The following is a 19,760-nucleotide window of genomic DNA, read 5'->3' as shown; positions in this document are numbered from 1 at the left end:
TAACACTACTGTTAATATGGTTCACTTTTAAGGGCCCTGAATAGAGCCCCAACAACAAATCAGTCATGATTCATAGCTTTCCTTTTACAGTAAGTGTATTACACAACTCTTGTCTTCACTGTGCAGCATTTTGTTACTGGAATGAGTGTTTGCTCTGTTACTAGATGTTGTGCATTTCTTAATTACAATGTACTTTGTGTGACAGTAAGGCTGTCCATTCTATTTCTATTTGATTTATGTACAGTATTTTGTGCTGTAACGATCCTGTTAAATGCAGAGATATAACTGGACAACCAAAGAAATTGATGGAATCAAAAGTAGCAGTGCAATCTAAATTCAAGGGTTTATTGTACAACCACAAAAACATCTGATAAACAAAAGCACAAAGGTTTCAAAGTGTGGGGGAGGATTAAGCAAGGTGGATTGTGACAAATGAAAGAAATCAAACAAAAAAGGCCTAACTGTCCACCGCTCTCAGTTAAAGTAAGAAATACAAAACACCAGAGTAACATTTCTAAAGAGTGTGTGGTGTCAAAACCTACAGGGGTGGCACAAACCAGTTACACAACAAACACACATTTTCTATGTGAATATAGAAATGTAGGGATTAACCCATCTTACCCAGCTCCAACCTCCAACCACTACAAACCTCTTATTTACAAGCAGCATATACAGACTTCACATGGCACAGAGAGCTAGAGCTATTTAAGTTCTGTCTTATACTCAGTGGAGGACAAAGTACACAGCTTCATTAACCCAGTCAAAGTATAGATCCTCCTAGTCAAACGGTACTCCAACACAGTGAAAGTTGTTCTGTCAAATTGTTACTTGGGTTAAATTACAGGAGTACTTGCTTTAAAAATACAGTACTTAAATGTTCAAAATTGGGAAACTGTGGCTCAGTGGGTAGAGTCTGTCGTCTATCTGTCGGAAGGTTGGCGGTATGATCCCAGCTCCTGCAGTAGCATACCAAAGTGTTCTTGGACAGACAATGAACCCCAAATTGCTCCCACTGTTCTTCAGTGGTATGTGTATGAATGAGATTAGCTAATACTGATGGTCCCTTTACTATATAGCAACCTCTACCATCAGTGAGTGAATGTTTTGTGAATGGGTGAATGCGACAAGTAGTGTAAAAGCACTTTGAATGGTCAGAAAGACTCGAAAAGCGCTGTATCAGTACAAGTCCATTTACCAAGGTACTTTTTAGAATATCTCAAAACATTTATTCACAATGCACGAGTGCAGTCACGTTATGCTTTTTTTTTTTTTTTTAGAAAAAACAGCAACTAAGTTACTATAAGCACAAACAAGTTGGTTTAAAAGGCTCATCTTGGTGCATATGGCGCTTCAAAGCTGCAGACCAATCAGGAGGCCTACGTTAACCCCTGTATGCCACTGAAAGTGCCTTGCTCATAGCTGGAAGAAGGTGGCCTGGAGTAACACAAAAACATTAAGGTGTTGACTCGGCCTCCATATTCCCCAGATCTCAATCCTATCAAGCATCTTTGAGATACACTGGACAACTAGGCTGTCCCCTATGCAATCCATATAGGCCCCACTTTACAATTTACAGGACTTTAAGGATCTGCTGCAAATGTCTTGGTGCCAGATACCACATCACACCTTTAGTGGTCGGGTCCCATCTGTTTTAGCCCTGAACTGATGAGAAGGAGACCTACTCACTATCAGGCAGATGGCCATAATGTTGTGACCTATCGGTGTATAATAATTATTCTGTTTCATTGTATTTCCTCTTTTGATTGGTTAGTGCAAGCACAATGAGAAGATATGATACTAGACCAAATTGCATGATGCCTTTGTTCTGTTACAGCTTTAACACAGAACCTAAATTCTGAAAATGGTTCTAATTCAATAATTTCTATAACATTAGCAAAAGGCATTGGAAATACTTGGTCTTTGTTTTTTTATGTGTGGGCCTGTGAATGTAATTAAAACAATGACAACTTTAAGAAAACATTATGTTTTATCTCATAAGTACTTCAGAGTTTCCATGGAGATTAATGTTTGGCTGTCACTGTTGACTGAACTTTAAAATGACTGAGATTTCACCACCCACTTGTGATAGAAACAAAAATCACAGACTGCAGAAGCAAACTTCAACATAACCTCTTGGTTTTATGTGGAGGTTTAATCAAGAGAGAAGAACAAAGTTAACTTCAGCTTCATGTTATTAATCAGATCAACTGTGTAAGGATCAGTGCAACATCCAGGCACTTTCACATCAGTGAACTCTAAAAAACCATTCAACCCCAATTCCGAAAAGTTGGGGTGTTGTGTAAAATATTCATAAAATAAGAGTTTGTTGATTTGCAAATCATTTGAAGCCTATATTTATTTGACAACAGTGAAAAGAGAACAAATCAAATGATGAAACTGAGAAATTAGGATTTTTAAACTATCTTAAAATTTGGAAATGGACAAAAAAACAGAGCAAGTTTTTTAATGCTAAAGAAATGCCTAGAGGAAGTCTCAACTCATGAGGTAAATTTGAAACAGTTTAATAACATGACTAGGTATAATAAGGGCACTCCAGAGAGGTTGAGTCTCAGAGGTAAAGATGGGAAAAGGTTCACCACTCTATGAAAGACTGAGTGAGGAAATAGTTTGGCAATTTCAGAATAATGTTCCTCAGCGTAAAATTTCTAAGAATTCAGGGAATTCATCATCTATAGTACATTCTAATAACTTTATCTATATAGCATCTTTAAAAACAAGGGTTTACAAAGTGATTTCACAGACAACCAATACTTTCAATCATCATATCATAATATCATAAAAAGATTCTGAGAATCTGTAAATATCTCTGTATAAAAGGGACAACACCCAAAGTTGATGCTGGATGGTGGTGTTCCTCTGGCCCTCAGGCAGCACTGTATTAAAACCAGACATGACTCTGTTGTGGGAATCACTGCATGGACTCAAATCATAAACTATTTCTGTAAACACATTAGTTGCTGCATTCAAAAATTCTGGTTAAAACTGTACCATGCAAAGAGGAAACCATATATAAACCTGATCTGGAAATGCTTGAAACTTCTCAGGACCAAAGCCCATTTAAAATAGACGAATGAAACCGTCCAGTGGTCTGACAAATCACAGTTTGACATTCTCTTTGGTGATCATGGAATACTGCATGCTCTGCTCTAAAGAGGAGAGGGACCACCTGTTTTTTTTTTTTATCTCTTTTTCTATATGCCTTGTATATTTCAGCCAGGAAATGTCAAACAATATCCGCCACATATTACCATAGCATGACTCTAGCTAAATGTTTGGCCAACCACAATGGCTTGTCACTCATAGAAAAAATTTGGCCTTTGCGAAAAAGAAGTCATGAAAAAGGAGATCACAACTCATATTAATAACATTAAACAATACGACTTATCAGTTTCAACATTTAATCTGGTGTATTTGTACTGTTTTCAGTCACATGCAAGCTTTAAATTATTTATTAACCATCAAAATCTGTTTTTATGAACATTTTACAGTGTCCTAACTTCACTTTGACAGAATAAACATGTGAACTAACCCAATGGCAATTTCAGGGTACAGTACCTACTTAAGTGTACATGTGATCATTAGTCTAACCAGCAGTAGAATGTATGACAGCCTGGATCATATCTAACAAAGATTAAAATATTGGTGAGGCCAGGTTATTTCCAAAAAACATGAAATAACTCTTAATAATTACCCAAAACCTGGTCTCAAAACTCGGAACTTGTCATGGTTCAAAAACCCTGTATACCTATCACAATTGACAGTTTGACTTTTCACAGCACTGCGACAAATGGCATCACCATGACTTTGTTCTGTACAATTGTCCCAGTCAGCCATGAAAGTGTGACGGTAATCCAGCACACATTGAAGCAAGAGAACCGCTACATGGAATTTTAAAATAATAGATTTCAATAATTACAGCAGTAATTTTTCTATCATGACGGCTCAAGGTGTTCTCAGTAAAAAAAAAAAGCCAATTTGAATGGAAATGAGGTGTACCTCTGCTTTTATAGCCTTCAGACCACTCAAAGCACTTCAAAGTCATGTCACATTGAATGATTAAAACACATTTTAATTGTGGACACCATGGAAGAAGGTGGACTGAAGTATGTCAACACCTATGTGTGCAGTGTGAGGACCTTGTTTTTGTGATATGTTGTTCGCAGTACCATCTTTCTGATTAAAAAGTAACACACTAATAATTATTTTAATGGACCAGTGTGGTGACAACATAAATCAGTCCACCACACTGGTCGAACAGCAAACCTTCAGATTGATAGATGACCGACTCTACCCACTAAGCCACAGTCACCCCAATTGGTCGTTTGAAGTGAAATATAATGGAATAAAACAACTATATTCCCATGATATTCTGTACAAACCTTCATCTGCCAAAATGAATTGTATGACATCAGTGATCCTCTGACTTTCAAGCCATATTTTCTTTCTGATTAGGGTTTCAATCTTTATTCATCCAGACCTTTGGTTTCTGAGTCAATATCTGCAAAAGTAACATCAACCCTATCAGCTTCAGCTCTGTTTGCATATTGTGCATTTTTGCAAATTTTAGCATGCTAACATGTAACATTGAGATGCCAAATACTTTAGATTCAAAATAGACACCATAACATTGTTTATGTTGGCATGTTAGCATGCTGACTTCAGCATGTTTACAATTCAAGCAATTCAAATTAGCAGCATCTCTGTTGCCACTGTTTCCCAGTACCTCACTAGCATTGGTCATAATTGCTCATACCTCTCGCAAATTGAGCCATATTCAAATATATAATCTAAGTTCTGTGACTTTATTCCTCCCATGAGACGCATCAGGACATAGATGTGTTTGTTTTTCTTGTACTTTTTGAGTGGATGTTTAATTTTGGGTTTCTGCTTTTACTGTGGCTGTGTGTTGTTTTGAAAAAACGTAACTCCCTTTATCTTTTCCAGGAGAATATCTTAATCTCATCAGAAACCATCCGGTTTGATAAGGGTATAATAAAACCAGAGATAAAATATGCACATGCGTAGGTTTTGCAGTAAACAAGGACAGAAAATCAAATGAGCCTGCTCACATTCAGCAGCACCAGACACTCTGAAAAGAACTTCATAAAAAAACAATTCACCCTGAGGAGGATCTAGAAAATCAATTTCTAATTTATTTTCTTTCTTTTGAGTTCTTATTGTCAGATAAGTTCTCCTTTTTAAAAATCAATAATAAAATGTACAAAATGCTCTCTTCTTGACAGAGCACAAAAGCAACCACAACATGTAAGAATTGCACATTCAATAACTGAGACACAAACTGTGCAGCAAGAGAAAAACAATCTTTTTTGTTGTATTGCACGTTTCAGGCTTGCTCTAACCAATGTGTGCAATGTGTGTGTCGTACCTCTTGGTGAAAATGTATGTATCCTTTTATTTACAGTTTTTGTACCCTTTACTCTAGATCCCTTTTATGATGATTGTTAAAGAGGCAAAAAAAGCTCACTTATGTTAACAATTAAGGAGTCATGTTCATAATGTATCAATACTATATTATGAACAACCCCATTCTGCACTTCTCTCACTCTTTCTATTCTTTTTAGCAGTCATCTGGCAACCAATCTCCCCTCATTCACCTCCTCTTTCTCCTCCTTTACCCTTCCTGACGCTCCTCTCCCTCTCCCTCCTTCACACTGGCATTTTCCCCTCTGGGGCGTTGACCCCCGACCACTCTCCTTCTGGCTCTTGGTGAGTCAGACCCCAGGAGCCCCACTTCTTCTCCTCCTTCCTCCCTCTCTTCTGCTCCCATCTCATCCGCCAGATGCCCCATGTGTTCTTCATCTTTGTCTTCCTCTTCACTGTTCTCAGAGTCTGACTCGTCCGAGTTGTCCTCTTCTAGGTAGCGATAGCCTTTGACCTGCAGAAACAAGTAATGCATTACACTGTTGGCATGGGAGAGAAAGAGGGTGTAATGAAGTTAAGCTAGAGAGACAAGGAGTGAAGTGTTGAGGGCAACTCAGCAGACTCAGCAGAAAAACAAGGAAAGTAAGGCCAATGAACTCATAATTAAATCAAACTGAGGCATTTGTTTAAGGCAGCCCTGCATCATCACTCCCTCAACCCCAAATTAATATGAGCTTCCTTTATAGGCCGTTAAATTAGCACATTATCTGCAGCAGAGCGTACCAAAGAGCCACTGAGAAAAGAAAAGAGCCACTGAGACGAGAAAGAGCAGAAAAGTCAACAAAAGTTAGGCCCACATCACAGTGACATCAATGATGACATCACCAACACCATTAAGATATGCTTAATTAAATGAGCCCCTAAGGTGAGCTGAAGAAAAACACAAGATACGTGTGGTAAAGGAATCACAATATTATAATGAGTACACTTGCGAAGTGATATAATATACAAAATGTAAGTGACAAGTTGTGAATAAGGGAGGGATCTCAAAGGTAGATATGTGTTTTGCAGTCACGTTTTAGCTACCAGTTAAAGGTCAAACAAAAAAAACGTCATATATTAAGTTTGGCCAGGGAGATAGCAGGACAACCTCGATTTCATAGCCTGAGCCAAGCCCTGCTTTCCCTCACAGATACTTCTCTCCAAACTTCCACAACATTCTGGTTTCTACTCTAGAGGCTGCGGTCCATCTGACTTCCTAGGGCCTCAGAGTTCCTTGTATGTCATTGCATGCTGAGATTCATGTGGATTGAGTCCCGTGGGCTACTGTCGAGGGAGGTGATAGAGATAGGAGACTCCTCCAGAGAGAGGCACATTGGATCCATCATCTACAGACGGAGTTTCCTGGAGGCTTAAATGAAGAACTTTCTTTCTCCTGTTTTCTGCAATACTTGTAATGTCGTATCTTGGTAATCAATTTCTGATCGCACTGTGGAGAGGTTGTCAAAGTGTTTCTAGTATTTTTTTTGTGTATTTAAATTTTTGTTTTTGTGTATTTTTTTATTATTTGTATTTATTTAAAATAAGTTTATTTCTATTTTGTCTGTGATTCTTGTGTTTGCGTTACTTACTATCATTTTGTATTATTTTGTAACAGGCGTTTTTTCATTTGTCACCTGGCGAGAATTGTGATAAATTAAACACCTACCCAGTTGGTGAGACGCTGAAGAAAGCCTAGGGCTAAAACGTGTTTGTTTCTTTTCTTTTTCCTGCTTTCAGATTATTGACATTAAGTGTTTGTCAACTTAACTGCCAGTGCTGACATTTATCAATTATGTTATCCACTTTGAGTCAGCACCGAGTAGTTTTTGAGTAGTTTTGAGTGAGCATGCCAATGAAACATTGTATTTGTCACATCTAAAATATGCTAGGTTTATTTGTTGTTGAGGTTGAGCCAAACATAAACTAATCCAATTCAATGCTGAATGCATGGCTCCACAGGTGAGGTGATATTCTTTGACCCTTGAGACTGACTGCAATCTCAGTGGTAAATCACTTCCCCTCTTTTACCTGCTATACAGCTCACGGTGCAGCTGGCACAAATGCCGGTTGTTTTATAAGGCTTGATTCTGTATAAAAACTTCAGAGTATGAAAGCTGCTCAAAAATAAATCCACCAAGCTCTCTCTCTCTCTCTCTCTCTCTCTCTCTCTCTCTCTCTCTCTCTCTCTCTCCTCTCTCTCTCTCTCTCTCTCTCTCTCTCTCTCTCTCTCTCTCTCTCTCTCTCTCTCTCTCACACACACACACTCACACACACACACACACACACACACACACACACACACACACACACACACACACACACACACACACACACACACACAAAAGTCATCCAAAGAAAGCATACTGAAGTAGAGGCTACTCAAGACATAAACACATGACATGCTACACTATCATAAGACAGTGAAAAAAGTCCATGAAACTACTTGCTTGAAATTCGTTAGCAGATAGAAGTGAATTTAGCAACACAACACTTTGATCTGTGTGCTGTTCTGATCAGTAATCGCAGAGCGTTCACAACCTGTTTTAAATCTCTGTAAAAGACTTATATGAGAAAAACAGGTAGCCATAGAAACAGTATTTCTAATTTGTGCTTCTTTATAGGACTGAAGCAAAGGTTCGACATTACACCAACAGCATTAAAAAGGGATGATTAATCAAACACGGCTTCTATTTTTGTCTCTGTCAGGAAGCCATAGAAGTAAATATGATATTGAAGCTACTGATACATTTTGTAAGAATATCAGACTTTACTTGGCTCTATGTTCTCTCCTTTTTTCATAGGTTTGACACAATGACACAATGGATGGGGCTGAAAGAAATGTTTGGTGATACATACACAAGAATCCTTTTGAATCAGCATCCTGCAAGTATTCTTCACATTACATCCATTTCTTGAATTAATCTCAGTATATTTTGTATGTGCCAGAGGATTAAGGTTTCGATTCAAGTCTGATTGTCTCATTTGACCTTGATGGACTTTCAGACGAGTTGTAACATCACAAAATCCCTCAAGTAAAACAGACAGCTGAGATACAAGGTGAGCTCAAAGACCCCCCCTCCACCCAGCTGAAAAAGTGACTCTTTGCAAACAAAGAAGAAGGTCAAACATCCAAATGATGAAACAATAGGCAAAGCACACTTTATTGATGGGGGGGGGTTGAAGGCTTTGAAGGCATTCAGGTTTGCCTAATACCCACATGACAACCTCAATGGAGGACATACGAAATACACCGATCTGTATTTCAAAGAAGGTGGACTTCAAATTCAGCTGTTTTTTTTTTATTCTTGTCAATTTATTCTTGTCATTATTACTTTCAAGTCCCTCAAAAAATAAGCTCAGAAAGATAGAGGATAGAAAAATTGTCTGTGTCGACACAGGCCTGTAATTTGTCTATTCATCTCCTGTCTACTTGACCCCACACGCAAGCACACATTAGCAGGGTCCTCTGCTGTGCTAAACAAAAAAGGTAGCACAACTATGGTGAAAAAAGGTGCTCTTTTAACTGTATTTTTATACATCCCTCTTGTTATGTATTTTTTCCCCTTCACCCACATCCTATAGAAAGAAGTGTGAAGTTAATGACACAAAACCTTATTTATACGTGTTTTCATCTCCTCTAACGACAAGGCAACAAGAGGGAGCAGGATTATGTGGTGAGTTGTGAAAAACTTTGTCTGTCAGCTTGTAGTAGTAGGAAGTTATCTCTGCCCACTTTAGTATAACCGGCTTCCCCATTCAATGTCTGCCAGCTCAACCTTGTTACTGCGGTCAAGCCAGCCTCCACTTCTGAAACGAAAGTCAAGCCAGCCTCCACTGTATTCTGTTTGATGACAACAGACAGCTGTGGCGTGGGAGCCTCCCTCCCTCTCGCGTAAATTCGCGTATATTCACGTCTTGGCACTCGTTTACACGCGATTTTTACGCGCGAATTGAGCGAGTCATTCGCGCGAGTAGCGCGAGTAAACACAAATCATTCGCGCGTCTATATTCGCGCATCTAGCGCGATCGTTCGCATTTGGTGTGAACGCACCATAAGAGCCTATTTTGCCAAGTCTCTACTTTTCTTCTATGCTTCTGTCACAGTTAGCTTTATGGTGTAGGATTTTAAAAGCAAACAGGCCATTAAACTGCTGCTCCTGCATTGATCTGAAACACCAAAGTGCATTGCTGTCACCCCCCACAAACAACCGTGGCTGCATTCATTCTTCACATGCTTTCCCTCTGAGCATCAGTTAGTACCACTTTGGTTGACATCCTTCTACTTCTTTACCTTGTGTCGTGGGCGAGGAATACGAGGCAGTCTGTAAGGCTCTTTTCTAGCCAGCCGCCGCTCCATCACCCAGTAACAATAACAGGCCAGCAGTAAAGTAGCCAGCAGGATGGAGAGCTTTGCCTGAGGAAGAGGGGCATAATGTGTGAATGAATGGTAAACAATATGAGCTGTCTCCTCTTTAAGAAATTAAACACATTGTATTTTGTCGTGACACAAACAAGCATACCCTCATCGGCAGGTTGGACCAGAGGTAGACTATGAATATGGCGATGGCCTGCCACCAGTGATAGATGGTGTAGACAACGTCCAGGCGTTCTTTTTCCTCAGCGTACAGCATACCAACCAGGGCTGACACAAACACAGAGAGGTTCATGTTACAACATGTCATGTGCGGACAAAGTTAATGAGCCAACACAGATACTTGATCACGGCTGTGACTCACTGTTGACACCTGTCTTGTTCAGGGCAGTGCCTAGTCCCCACAGCACAGAGATCACCAGCAGTGGGCCTTGATAACTTGATTCGTTCGGTTTCAGAGAAAACGCCATCAGAACCACCAGCAGGACTCCATGTACTGCAGCGCCCCCCACCAGGCATACCCAGCGCGGCAGACGGAGGAGGCAAAGGGAGAGGGAGGAGAATATGGAGCAGGAGAGGCCGTAGACGAGTACGAGTAGCCACAGTTTTTTCAGGCCCAAAGCGCACACTCCATATGACTGTAGGGAGAAGACAGAAATCACATGGAAAAAAAGCTTTTCATATCACTAACAAAACACTTACAGAAAGAAGCAATGCAAGTAAAAGCTACTTTCCTATTCTATTTATTTGATTGACAGAACAGTACCAAGGAGAATCCGGTTATAGCGAACAGCACTTCAAATCCACTGTAGACAAAAAAGGGGAAGAGCAGTCTCAGCCGATAGTCTCTCAGGTGTTTGAAAGGGAGCTGGAAGATGTTTCCCCAGCCAATACTGCGGAGATCAATCTCTTCTGTTGGCCGGTACGCAGCACTGCACAGCAAAAGGAACTGTGGGTAGGAGAAAAAAACATAGTCAATATAGTGTGAACAATTTTGAATGAATCTGGTGTTTGTGAGCGCTTTGGTGAGAACAGTGAGGTGTTCATATCACTGTGGGAAAAATAAGCAGCTGTAAACACAATGCTGAAAAAGAGCTTGGGTGAACACTCAGGTCAATTTAGAAATGCAATTCAAACAATGTTTTTCTCGAGTGCGCCCTCTAAATTGTTCTGAAATGCACAAAGGTGTGGATCCCAGAGTGTTTCTTCTTCTCTGCTTCTTTCTTGTGCCATAAAAAATGTTCTCATTCTATCAGTCTATTGATATATTTTTCCAAAGCTGCTTTAAAACGTTTCAGTCTTAACAATTATTCATAGGTAGGTTGTGTGGAAGTAGTTCATTTTCATAACAGTTTAACAGCTGTCCCTAATGGAGTCCAAGTTGTGTGTAAATATCTTCCTTTTTTTACCTAAAATGGCTGAATTGTTTGGGGGGTTAAATGGACTTGTACATATTTAGAGTTTTTCTAGTCTTTCTGACCACTCAAAGCGCCTTTACACTTCATGTCACATTCAGACCACATTAACTCACTGATGGTAGTGGCTATAGTAAGGGGCCATCAGTATTAGCTAATTTCATTCGTTCACATTCACAGCTGAACAACAACGGGATCAATTTGGGGTTCAGTGTCTTGCTAAGGGATACTTAGCATGTGACTGCCGGTGCTGGGATCGAACCGCCAACATTCCAATTGATAGACAACTACCCACTGAGCCACAGTTGCCCCCTGGCATTCTTATGATCTGAAAGTTGGTTGTTTTTTAAATATTTTTTGTAGTAGGGATTTCTTATAAGCGATCACTCATTTCACCTACACCACTACCCCTCAATTTTGTAGCAATTCCTGCAACAATCTTTAGTTTAACAGAATATGTAACAGATTCCCAGATCGATAGTACACTAAAAACCTCTGAATAAGCTGTTTGATGTTTGGCTAACTCTGGCATATTTATAGGGAAGCTACGCTGAAATGTTCATAAATATGCACTGTCCCTTTAAATAAATAATTAATTAAATAATTAAATATGATGTGTATCTTCTTATCTTCTCTTCTTGTAAATTGAGCTGCTGACTCTATCTGACAATAAAGTAACATCATCATCATCACATCATCACCATCACTTTAACCAATGACCTTTCAGTTCTCAAGCTAAAGAATGAGCCACTGCCCCTCTGTGTGTGTGGCTCCTAACATTTTGTCATCTATTTTTTAAATATGAAACAGAACGTTGAAGGATTTAAACATGAAGAAAATAACAATTTCAGTTAAGTTCTACTTTTGGGCAGGGTTAAAATTGATGTCTAAATGTTGCTCAAGGGCTAACTCTTGTCTGTGTCTGTGCGTGTGTGTGTGGTCTTACGATGATCATTGCCAGGAAGGCAAAGCCCATAAGCACACTCTCCACCTTGATAAGCAACATGGAGCTAGGCAGGTTTTTCAGCACGGTGGTGTTGAAGCCGGGGATCACTCCGCTGATATTTGCTCCTGAAAAGGGAAGAAGAGGGTTCAGCCATGAGGGAAGAGTGTGATGACAGGAGAAAAAACATGTTCAATTCGGTTTGATTGACTCACTGAGACTGCATCTTTGTGCTTGAGGCTACATTTTACAGAGAAAAAAGCTGAATGGATAATGAACAGAGCTGAAATAAAACTGTACGAGTGGTTTTGTGTTTTGAAGAAGCAGTCTGTGGTCATGGGGTGGTGTGAACCTTCTTTGTTTACTACTGTTCTTGTTTAATATTAAAAGGAAGTATTGCCAGGAAACACATTTTCGGCTTTAGCAGGAGTGTTGCACTCACTAGTTTCACAGTAGCAACTTGCTGCCCACTAAAGTATAGAAGCCAAAAAACGTACTTCTACTTAATGCAAACCTATGAATGGTCCGGTTTTCTGAGAAACCACAACTTTAAGACATGAGGAAGACAGTAAAAAGAATGAGAGACCTTGTTTCTATTTTTTGATTTTGATCAAACTAGTATTATGAAAATAAAATACTGATATAACTTGACTAGTTTGTAAGAATGTTTGATGTTTTGAAATCAAAATAATCAAACTTTTAAAGCTTTTTAGATGCTTGCTGGCAGCTTTAGAACAAACTGACAAATTATCACCTTTTAAAGTGACAGCAACCACTTTTCTATTTTCACAGTCACTAGACATGAGGCATTTTAAGTATTTAATAGTCAGGTAAAGATCTGGATATAACAGACATATTCTTAACGCATGCAGTGTCAGTATGATTAGTATGTGGAGATAAATTGACATGTGACTTTACCGCAGGTAGTGACCTGGGAGAGAATGTGGTCATCCTCCTGCAAATATCTGTTCAGGACAAAAACCATGGGGAACTCCGCAAAGACGAAACTCAGCTGATGATTAAGAGAGAAAAGACAGGGACTGATGCTTATTTGTTTGCACACAATTTGCACACAACATCAAATAAATTGAAGCATTCGTGGAGACAGGACAGCCGAAGACTCACATGGAAGATGATGTTGAAGATGGAATGGAAGATGATGATGTAGCTGTGGCAAACTCCCTTAGGAAGCTTCCTCTGCTCCTGAACGTGCTCGTCCCTGTAGTTGACATATTCGTAGTATTGCTGGGCCATCCTGTTTGTGTTCAACACACACACACATTCACACATTGTTAACAGAGGCTGTTTTTATTCCCAATTTCACACATTCACATGCTATGGTTTTGCAATTCTGGGTTCAGCGTCTTGCCCAAGGACACTTCAGCATGCAGACTGCAGGAGCTGGACACCCGACCACCAACCCTCAGTATGTGCTCCTAAGAGCAATTTGGGATTCAGTAACTTATTCATGTAGTTTTAGTGATAAAAAATGTTTCCTGGGAGGTGTTTCTGCATGATTTAAAAATATAAACTGTGCCAAGGAGAAACATCACAGATTGAAAAGCCTTTCATTGTACAGCTCGGGCAGCTACACAAAAAAAGAGCATGATAAACTGTCCTCTGAGCCTTCCATTGAACAGAACAATGTCACACTATTTCATTGTACACCTATTTTTGTACAGGCGTAATAACCCTTGACGATAGAGTCTCATCAGTACCGTCTGATTCTCATTTCACTCAAGGATTTTAATTTAGCATACTGAAGTAATTGCATCCTTCCCATGATTGCTTTCTAAATGTGAAACTACCATCTAAATCGTCTGCAGGAATACACTGTCTGTCTGTGCTCAAACCTCGCTGTGTTTATTCTTGTACCGAGGCCTCTGTTGTAGGTGCAAAGAGAGGTGCAGGGCTCTAAGAAGAAGTGTTACTTGAACCACATATGAATGAAGCAGACAACCTTTAATTTCCTGCTTCAATCAGGTTTGCTCACACCCTGAGTATTGCTCATATAAGACTGTAACACTTTTCAATAAAAATAGACTGGGCTCAGGCTTGCACATTTAACATCTGTGCGTCTTTTGTGCCCACATGTATGCAGAGCACAAAGCACACATAGGCTATAGAAGATATTGTGATACCCTGGTTGCAGTAATATCCCAAGCAGCATAAACTGAAAGTGAAACATTTTGTAAGTAGCCTCGAACATTGACCAAATCATTTTTATGACCTGTACTCTGGTCATAAAAACACAATATGAGCACTGAGTGTGAAAATGGAAACTGCACTGGAAAATAGATGTGTTGCCAAACAGACTAGAGGCCCCACATACACCCTAATAATACAGTTTGTATATATCTTAAATTTGTATTCTATATTTATTTATCTTTTTTTTTTTTTTTTTTTTTACTTATTGAAACGTTTTTTTGATTGTACTTATGTCTGGGTTGCTGCAACAACCGAATTTCCTCCCGGGGATCAATTGAAGTAATATCTTATCTTAAAATCTCTGGAAAAGAAAAACAAACTCTAAAGGACAAATTTGGTCTACTAGAGCAGCACAGTGGGAGTTGGGACACCCTGGGGGGTCGTAGGACACTAATGAGGGTTTGTGGGGGACCTTTCAGAACCATTTTTTAAATCATCTAAAATTACATATTTTTTCCATTACTTTAAAAATACAGATACTGACAGTAGTTACATTTGAAATAAAACCTTGCAAAAAATATTTAATTAGTTTTCTGCTTTTATTTGTTGCCAGATGACTCCTTGGGTGATTAGCACAAATTAACACAAGCATCATTAGAAGAAGTTTAGTTCAAAGCAGCAGAGAAAACACAGTGACATGTGCACAAAGCTAATTTTCTGCAGACAACCTAAATCAATAGTATCTTTGAGCTAATATGAAGCACACACATGCGCACACAGACTCACCTGTGCTTGTGCATAACAAATAATCTTGTCACTGCCTAACAGAAAGATTACCTGTATTCCTTTCAAGCCTTTTATTAATATATCATTATACTGTGGTTTCTAGGCTGTTGGGTTTTATAGTGTTGCTCTAATGTCTGTTTTTTGGATTAGCCTGTTAGTGTTTGCCCATGGCTTTTAGCATGAGTCTCTGGCACCTTTATTTTGCAAGAGCACGAACAGGTGGAGGAGAGCCCGCTCCAATAGGAGGTCAGAGAAAAAGCTAACCTCCTTTAGAAGGTAAGTAGAAAAGATGTAGGCCAGAACCAGGGCCATGTGGACCATCTGGACCTGCTGGCCGAGGAGGAGAAGGAGCTGAAGAGCAGTGGGAGCAGTGGTATAAGGAGGATTTGATACTCTGCAGAAAAGCCTCATTGGTAAGTCTAACCAGCTGCATGTACGCTGTGTCAGTTCAGTGTTAACGTCATGTCACATGTTAACAGCTGCTCTGAAACTGTTTCAGAACAGGTATTATAATGTGCAGTATAGCGTATAGTATGCTCTTTTCAGATGCTCACCAACAACATGAAGGCCATGGAGCACCTGGATAAAATAAAAGGAAAGTACAGAAAGGAAGAATATAAGGAAGAGAAAAAAAGAATAACATATGAAGAGCAAGGATAATAGAAAGAGAAACAAATAGTTGGGAAGAGAAAAAAAAGGAGGAGATGGAGAAAATTAAGGGGGGGGGGTCCAAAAAAGAGCATAAAAGATTAAAAAGAAAAGACTGTAAGGAAGAGTAAAAAAGACAGAGCACGGGTAAATGAAGAGTAAGGTAAAAACAAAGCTGAAGAATGAGACAATGAAGAGTACAGTTGAAGAAATTAACGATTGAAATTAAAGAAGAAGAGAGAAAAAGAACAGGTTAGTTCTGGTTAGCAACTGTTGTTTGTCTGTATGACTCATGACCAAAAGCAGGGGGACATGCTCCTGTTTCCCCATCCTACACCTCAGCACTTCCCTATTCACTATATCTCTCCTACTTTCTACAACCCCCAATCTGCTTCAAACTCTATTACAACTCACCATTTTTGTGTTTCTGATAAGCACTGATAGACATATTTCAAATGTAACAGTAGAACTTTTTCTGCATTTTGTATGTGTATGTTAAAAAATATATATATTATTATGTTTTAATGCTGTGAGGGTACTACAAAGATGTAGGATAGTTTTCCTGTGAGATCTCGGCTCACTACGCTGCTCCACTTTCAGTTTGACCTGTGTGCTGTGACATAAGAAAGGTCAAACTTCCGTTCTCGGTGAAACATCTCCAGGCCCCCACCCTTCTTTCTTACCTTGTGATATAATTCCCCAAGGATGCCCAGAAGGGCACAATGGCCACACCAATAGCTACAGCTGATGGAACCAATGTATAGTAACGCTCCCAGTAATTGGTTGAGACGAAGAGTGCGTAGATTCCTGAAGCGAGGAACATCATCCACTTTGTACCCAGAAACCTGGCAGAGAGAAAAACATGAAGCATCACATATAAAGAGTAAATAGATCGACCAAGGATGCTTATATTAAAAATAACTATTTCATTCAATAGTCAGTGTTGAGTCATGTGTCCACCTGATAAGTATGGGGGTATATAGCAGGCCTATGATGGGTGTGACGTTGATGCCCATAAGCATCTTGCGATCGATGTCCTCCAACCCAAGATTGCTGTACTTCACCTCCCGGTAAGTCATATCATAATGAAGGATCAGCTGCATCTGTAGGAGGCCTGCAGGATGTTAAAACACATACTTTACACACATTAAGAGATTCATCTTAAAGAACAAATCACAGCATCTGTGACAGCATTTTATTCTCTGTCCATTCAGATACTTTTCTCCTGTAAGACTCACCAATGTACACACTGTACACAATCATGGCTCCAAAACTAGCTGCAAGAACATTTTTAATCACTCCCAGTCTCTTCCTCCTGTAGTATTTCCTCTCCTCTTCCTCTTCATTGTACTCTGCCTGGGGGGCTGCCAGAAACTCTTCTACCTAAGGTGGAAAAAATGTGAGTCAGATTGACAACCAGCTCATTAGAGCAAAAGAGGTTAATTGTACCACTGACACTTGAGCAGCAAGGTTTTTCACAGCACAGTAGGCAGCTCACCTGGCCCTGCATGTCAGCATCCTGCCCCACATTCAGCAGTTCATTCAGGCCCCCATTAGGGGGTGCAGCTGGCTGTTCTGCATCTGTGAGCAACAATTCATCATCATCTGCCTCCATCTAGTGTTCAAAACAGAGAAAATTGGATTACAAGTTGGTTAATTTACCCTTTAGCATGAAATAGTTGTAAAATGATCAGTATTTTTATGCATTGCTAAAAACATAAGAGCATTTGCAGGATAACATGATAATATTTGAACATACATTTCCTAGTAGCTGAGTGTACAAAATGTAAAGGATGACAAGTGTTGTTAAATATTATACAGGCCTCTATTCTTAAGAGAAGCTAGAGTTATTTATATTGACTCTGAACCCAACCCAAAACCCCCAACTAGTGCTGCATTCATGTGCTCCTCACATGGTCCCAGTTTAAGAGTTGAGAGGTCGTTTTTCTGACTGCGGTGCGTTCATGTGCTTTGAATTCAGAAAGTCAGGTTTAATGTTATCTGACAGTTAAATGGAGGTGGGATGCTAAGAAATAACGATCTATTGCAAGGGTTAAATATTATATTAATGTTAAAAAATAACTTTCTTAATGATTCTAGGTCACACAACAACTAATGGTGATAACATATAACAAATTATATTTAAACAAAAAAATTGATGATGCAATACGTGAAACAATAAAAAGTTTCTTAATACTGACCAAATATTGTTTACCCACCATGTTGATGACGAATATGACATCAAGTCGGTGAGTCGAGCACCAAATTCTTGCCTGAATTTCTGAGCAGTTGTTCTGACTTGAGCAGGCGTTCATATGCATTTTCCAATTCAGGAACTTGTTTTTTCTGATTTGTCAGACTTCACATGAATGCAATATAGGATTGGCACATAGACTGTATAATTAATGGAAGTACTATCCATAACTTCACCCATCTGTTTCTGAAGCGCTATTTTGAAACCAATCGCCGGCACGAGCCATATTGGAAATGTTGAGATCAATCAAACTTCTGTCGAGTTAGTGGGAGGTAAAGAGGCGGGCTTTGAGCCTCCTAGCCAACATCTACGGTGTTCCAACCAGTCAGCTGTGCCTCTCATGATGTAAAACTTGTGATCTTAATATCTTCGAAACTGCAGTGTCATGAAAAAATTAAGTGTGTGCTGATCGGGAAATGAGCTAGACTACAATCATTTTTTGTACCAGGCTGTAAACATGTTTATTTCTGCTGTAAAGATCCTCTTTTTGAATGGGTCTGTATGTGGTTTCCAGTACTTCTGGAGCCAGCCTCAAGCAGACATTCAAGAAACTGCAGTTTTTAACACTTCCACATTGGCTTCAATTCTCCTGGCCAGAAGATGCCGCTTGGATTGGCTATTTGCCTTGTCAGAAGCAGAATTTCCTTTGTTTGTTTTCAAAGTCAAACAGGAGCAAACATCTGTATGATACTTTCATGTTAGTAATTAAAGTAGATGTGATAAGTGTATACAGTAGGGTTGAGGAAAAACTCCTCATTCCTGTGTATGTGCATACACATCATCAAATCCATGCATAAATCCACGCTCCAGTTGGACCACTCCAGAAAAAAAAAGTCTGGGTCCGCCCCTGCATGTCTGATTCTTGTTTTAACATTTTTTAAATAAAATGAAAAACAGTCTTACAATGAATTGAAATATCATATACTGTTCTCTGAGGGATACAAGATATGTTCCTGTCTTCTGAAAAATAACTATTGTCCTTCATACGTTTCAAAACTGGATCTTTGTATTGTTTTGCATCAATGTAACAGCAAGCTTTGAGCCTTCTAGCAACTTATCTATACGATTTTCATAGGCCTACTGGCTTTCTGAAAAGTTTGTTCCCTTTCTTTTTATCTCAGCTTACAAGAGTATGAAAAGAGGATGTGAGCCCCAACACGATCACACTTTCAGCACTGTACCGAGTCGTTCGCCTCTGTTCACTTTAGCTACATTTCTACCAAGGTAAATGCCAAGCATGTTTATATATGCACGTTTTTATAGGGGCATTACATATTCCCTTTATTATGAGGTCGTTGCCACTTAAAGTGCTTTATATGTCTTTCGCGTGCTTTTCAAAGTCTCTTTAATGTCCCCATTAGGCCAAACAATACTGACATTATCGTATAATCTGTCACTAACACGATCTACCTTTACGAACTCCTACTTTCTATTGCTGTTATAGAGAGTCACACCAAATATTCAAATATTAGTTACATTTTCACACACACACCTACTTAAACCTCATTTTGTGTACAACAAACTTCAATGTCACTTACCATGTTTCTCGCGCGTTGCTCCTCGTGGACACCAGACTGGACTAGTCGTCCACCTGTGAGACAGAAACTCTCAGCCCACCTCTGTCACTCCTGCTCTCTATATTTACTTCCCCTTTCCGACGTATAACTTGCAGGTATAAATATGTTTCACGAAGGAAACGAAAGTCAGTTGTTTTCACTTCCTCCCTCCAATCTGCTTCACTGTTCGTCT

The 19,760-nt window shown here is 39.4% G+C and overlaps 1 protein-coding gene across 1 annotated transcript; it reads right to left on the bottom strand.

The window, feature by feature from the left end:
* Positions 1-318: 318 nt before the first annotated feature.
* unc93b1 (unc-93 homolog B1, TLR signaling regulator) lies at positions 319-19,755 on the bottom strand. Its single transcript, XM_034688366.1, has 13 exons — positions 19,550-19,755; positions 17,256-17,372; positions 16,996-17,140; positions 16,718-16,871; positions 16,441-16,602; positions 13,301-13,430; positions 13,094-13,187; positions 12,179-12,303; positions 10,584-10,766; positions 10,182-10,455; positions 9,966-10,087; positions 9,737-9,859; positions 319-5,917 (listed from the first exon to the last, which is right to left on the bottom strand). The coding sequence occupies exons 1-13, from the start codon at positions 19,550-19,552 to the stop codon at positions 5,654-5,656; spliced, it is 1,896 nt and encodes a 631-aa protein (XP_034544257.1). The 5' UTR covers positions 19,553-19,755; the 3' UTR covers positions 319-5,653.
* Positions 19,756-19,760: the final 5 nt, after the last annotated feature.

The sequence above is a fragment of the Notolabrus celidotus genome, chromosome 7 (genome assembly GCF_009762535.1).
Source record: "Notolabrus celidotus isolate fNotCel1 chromosome 7, fNotCel1.pri, whole genome shotgun sequence".
Classification (NCBI taxonomy): Eukaryota; Metazoa; Chordata; class Actinopteri; order Labriformes; family Labridae; genus Notolabrus; species Notolabrus celidotus.
Note: the sequence above shows the minus strand (reverse complement) of the source record. Positions and strands in the feature narration are given on the sequence as shown.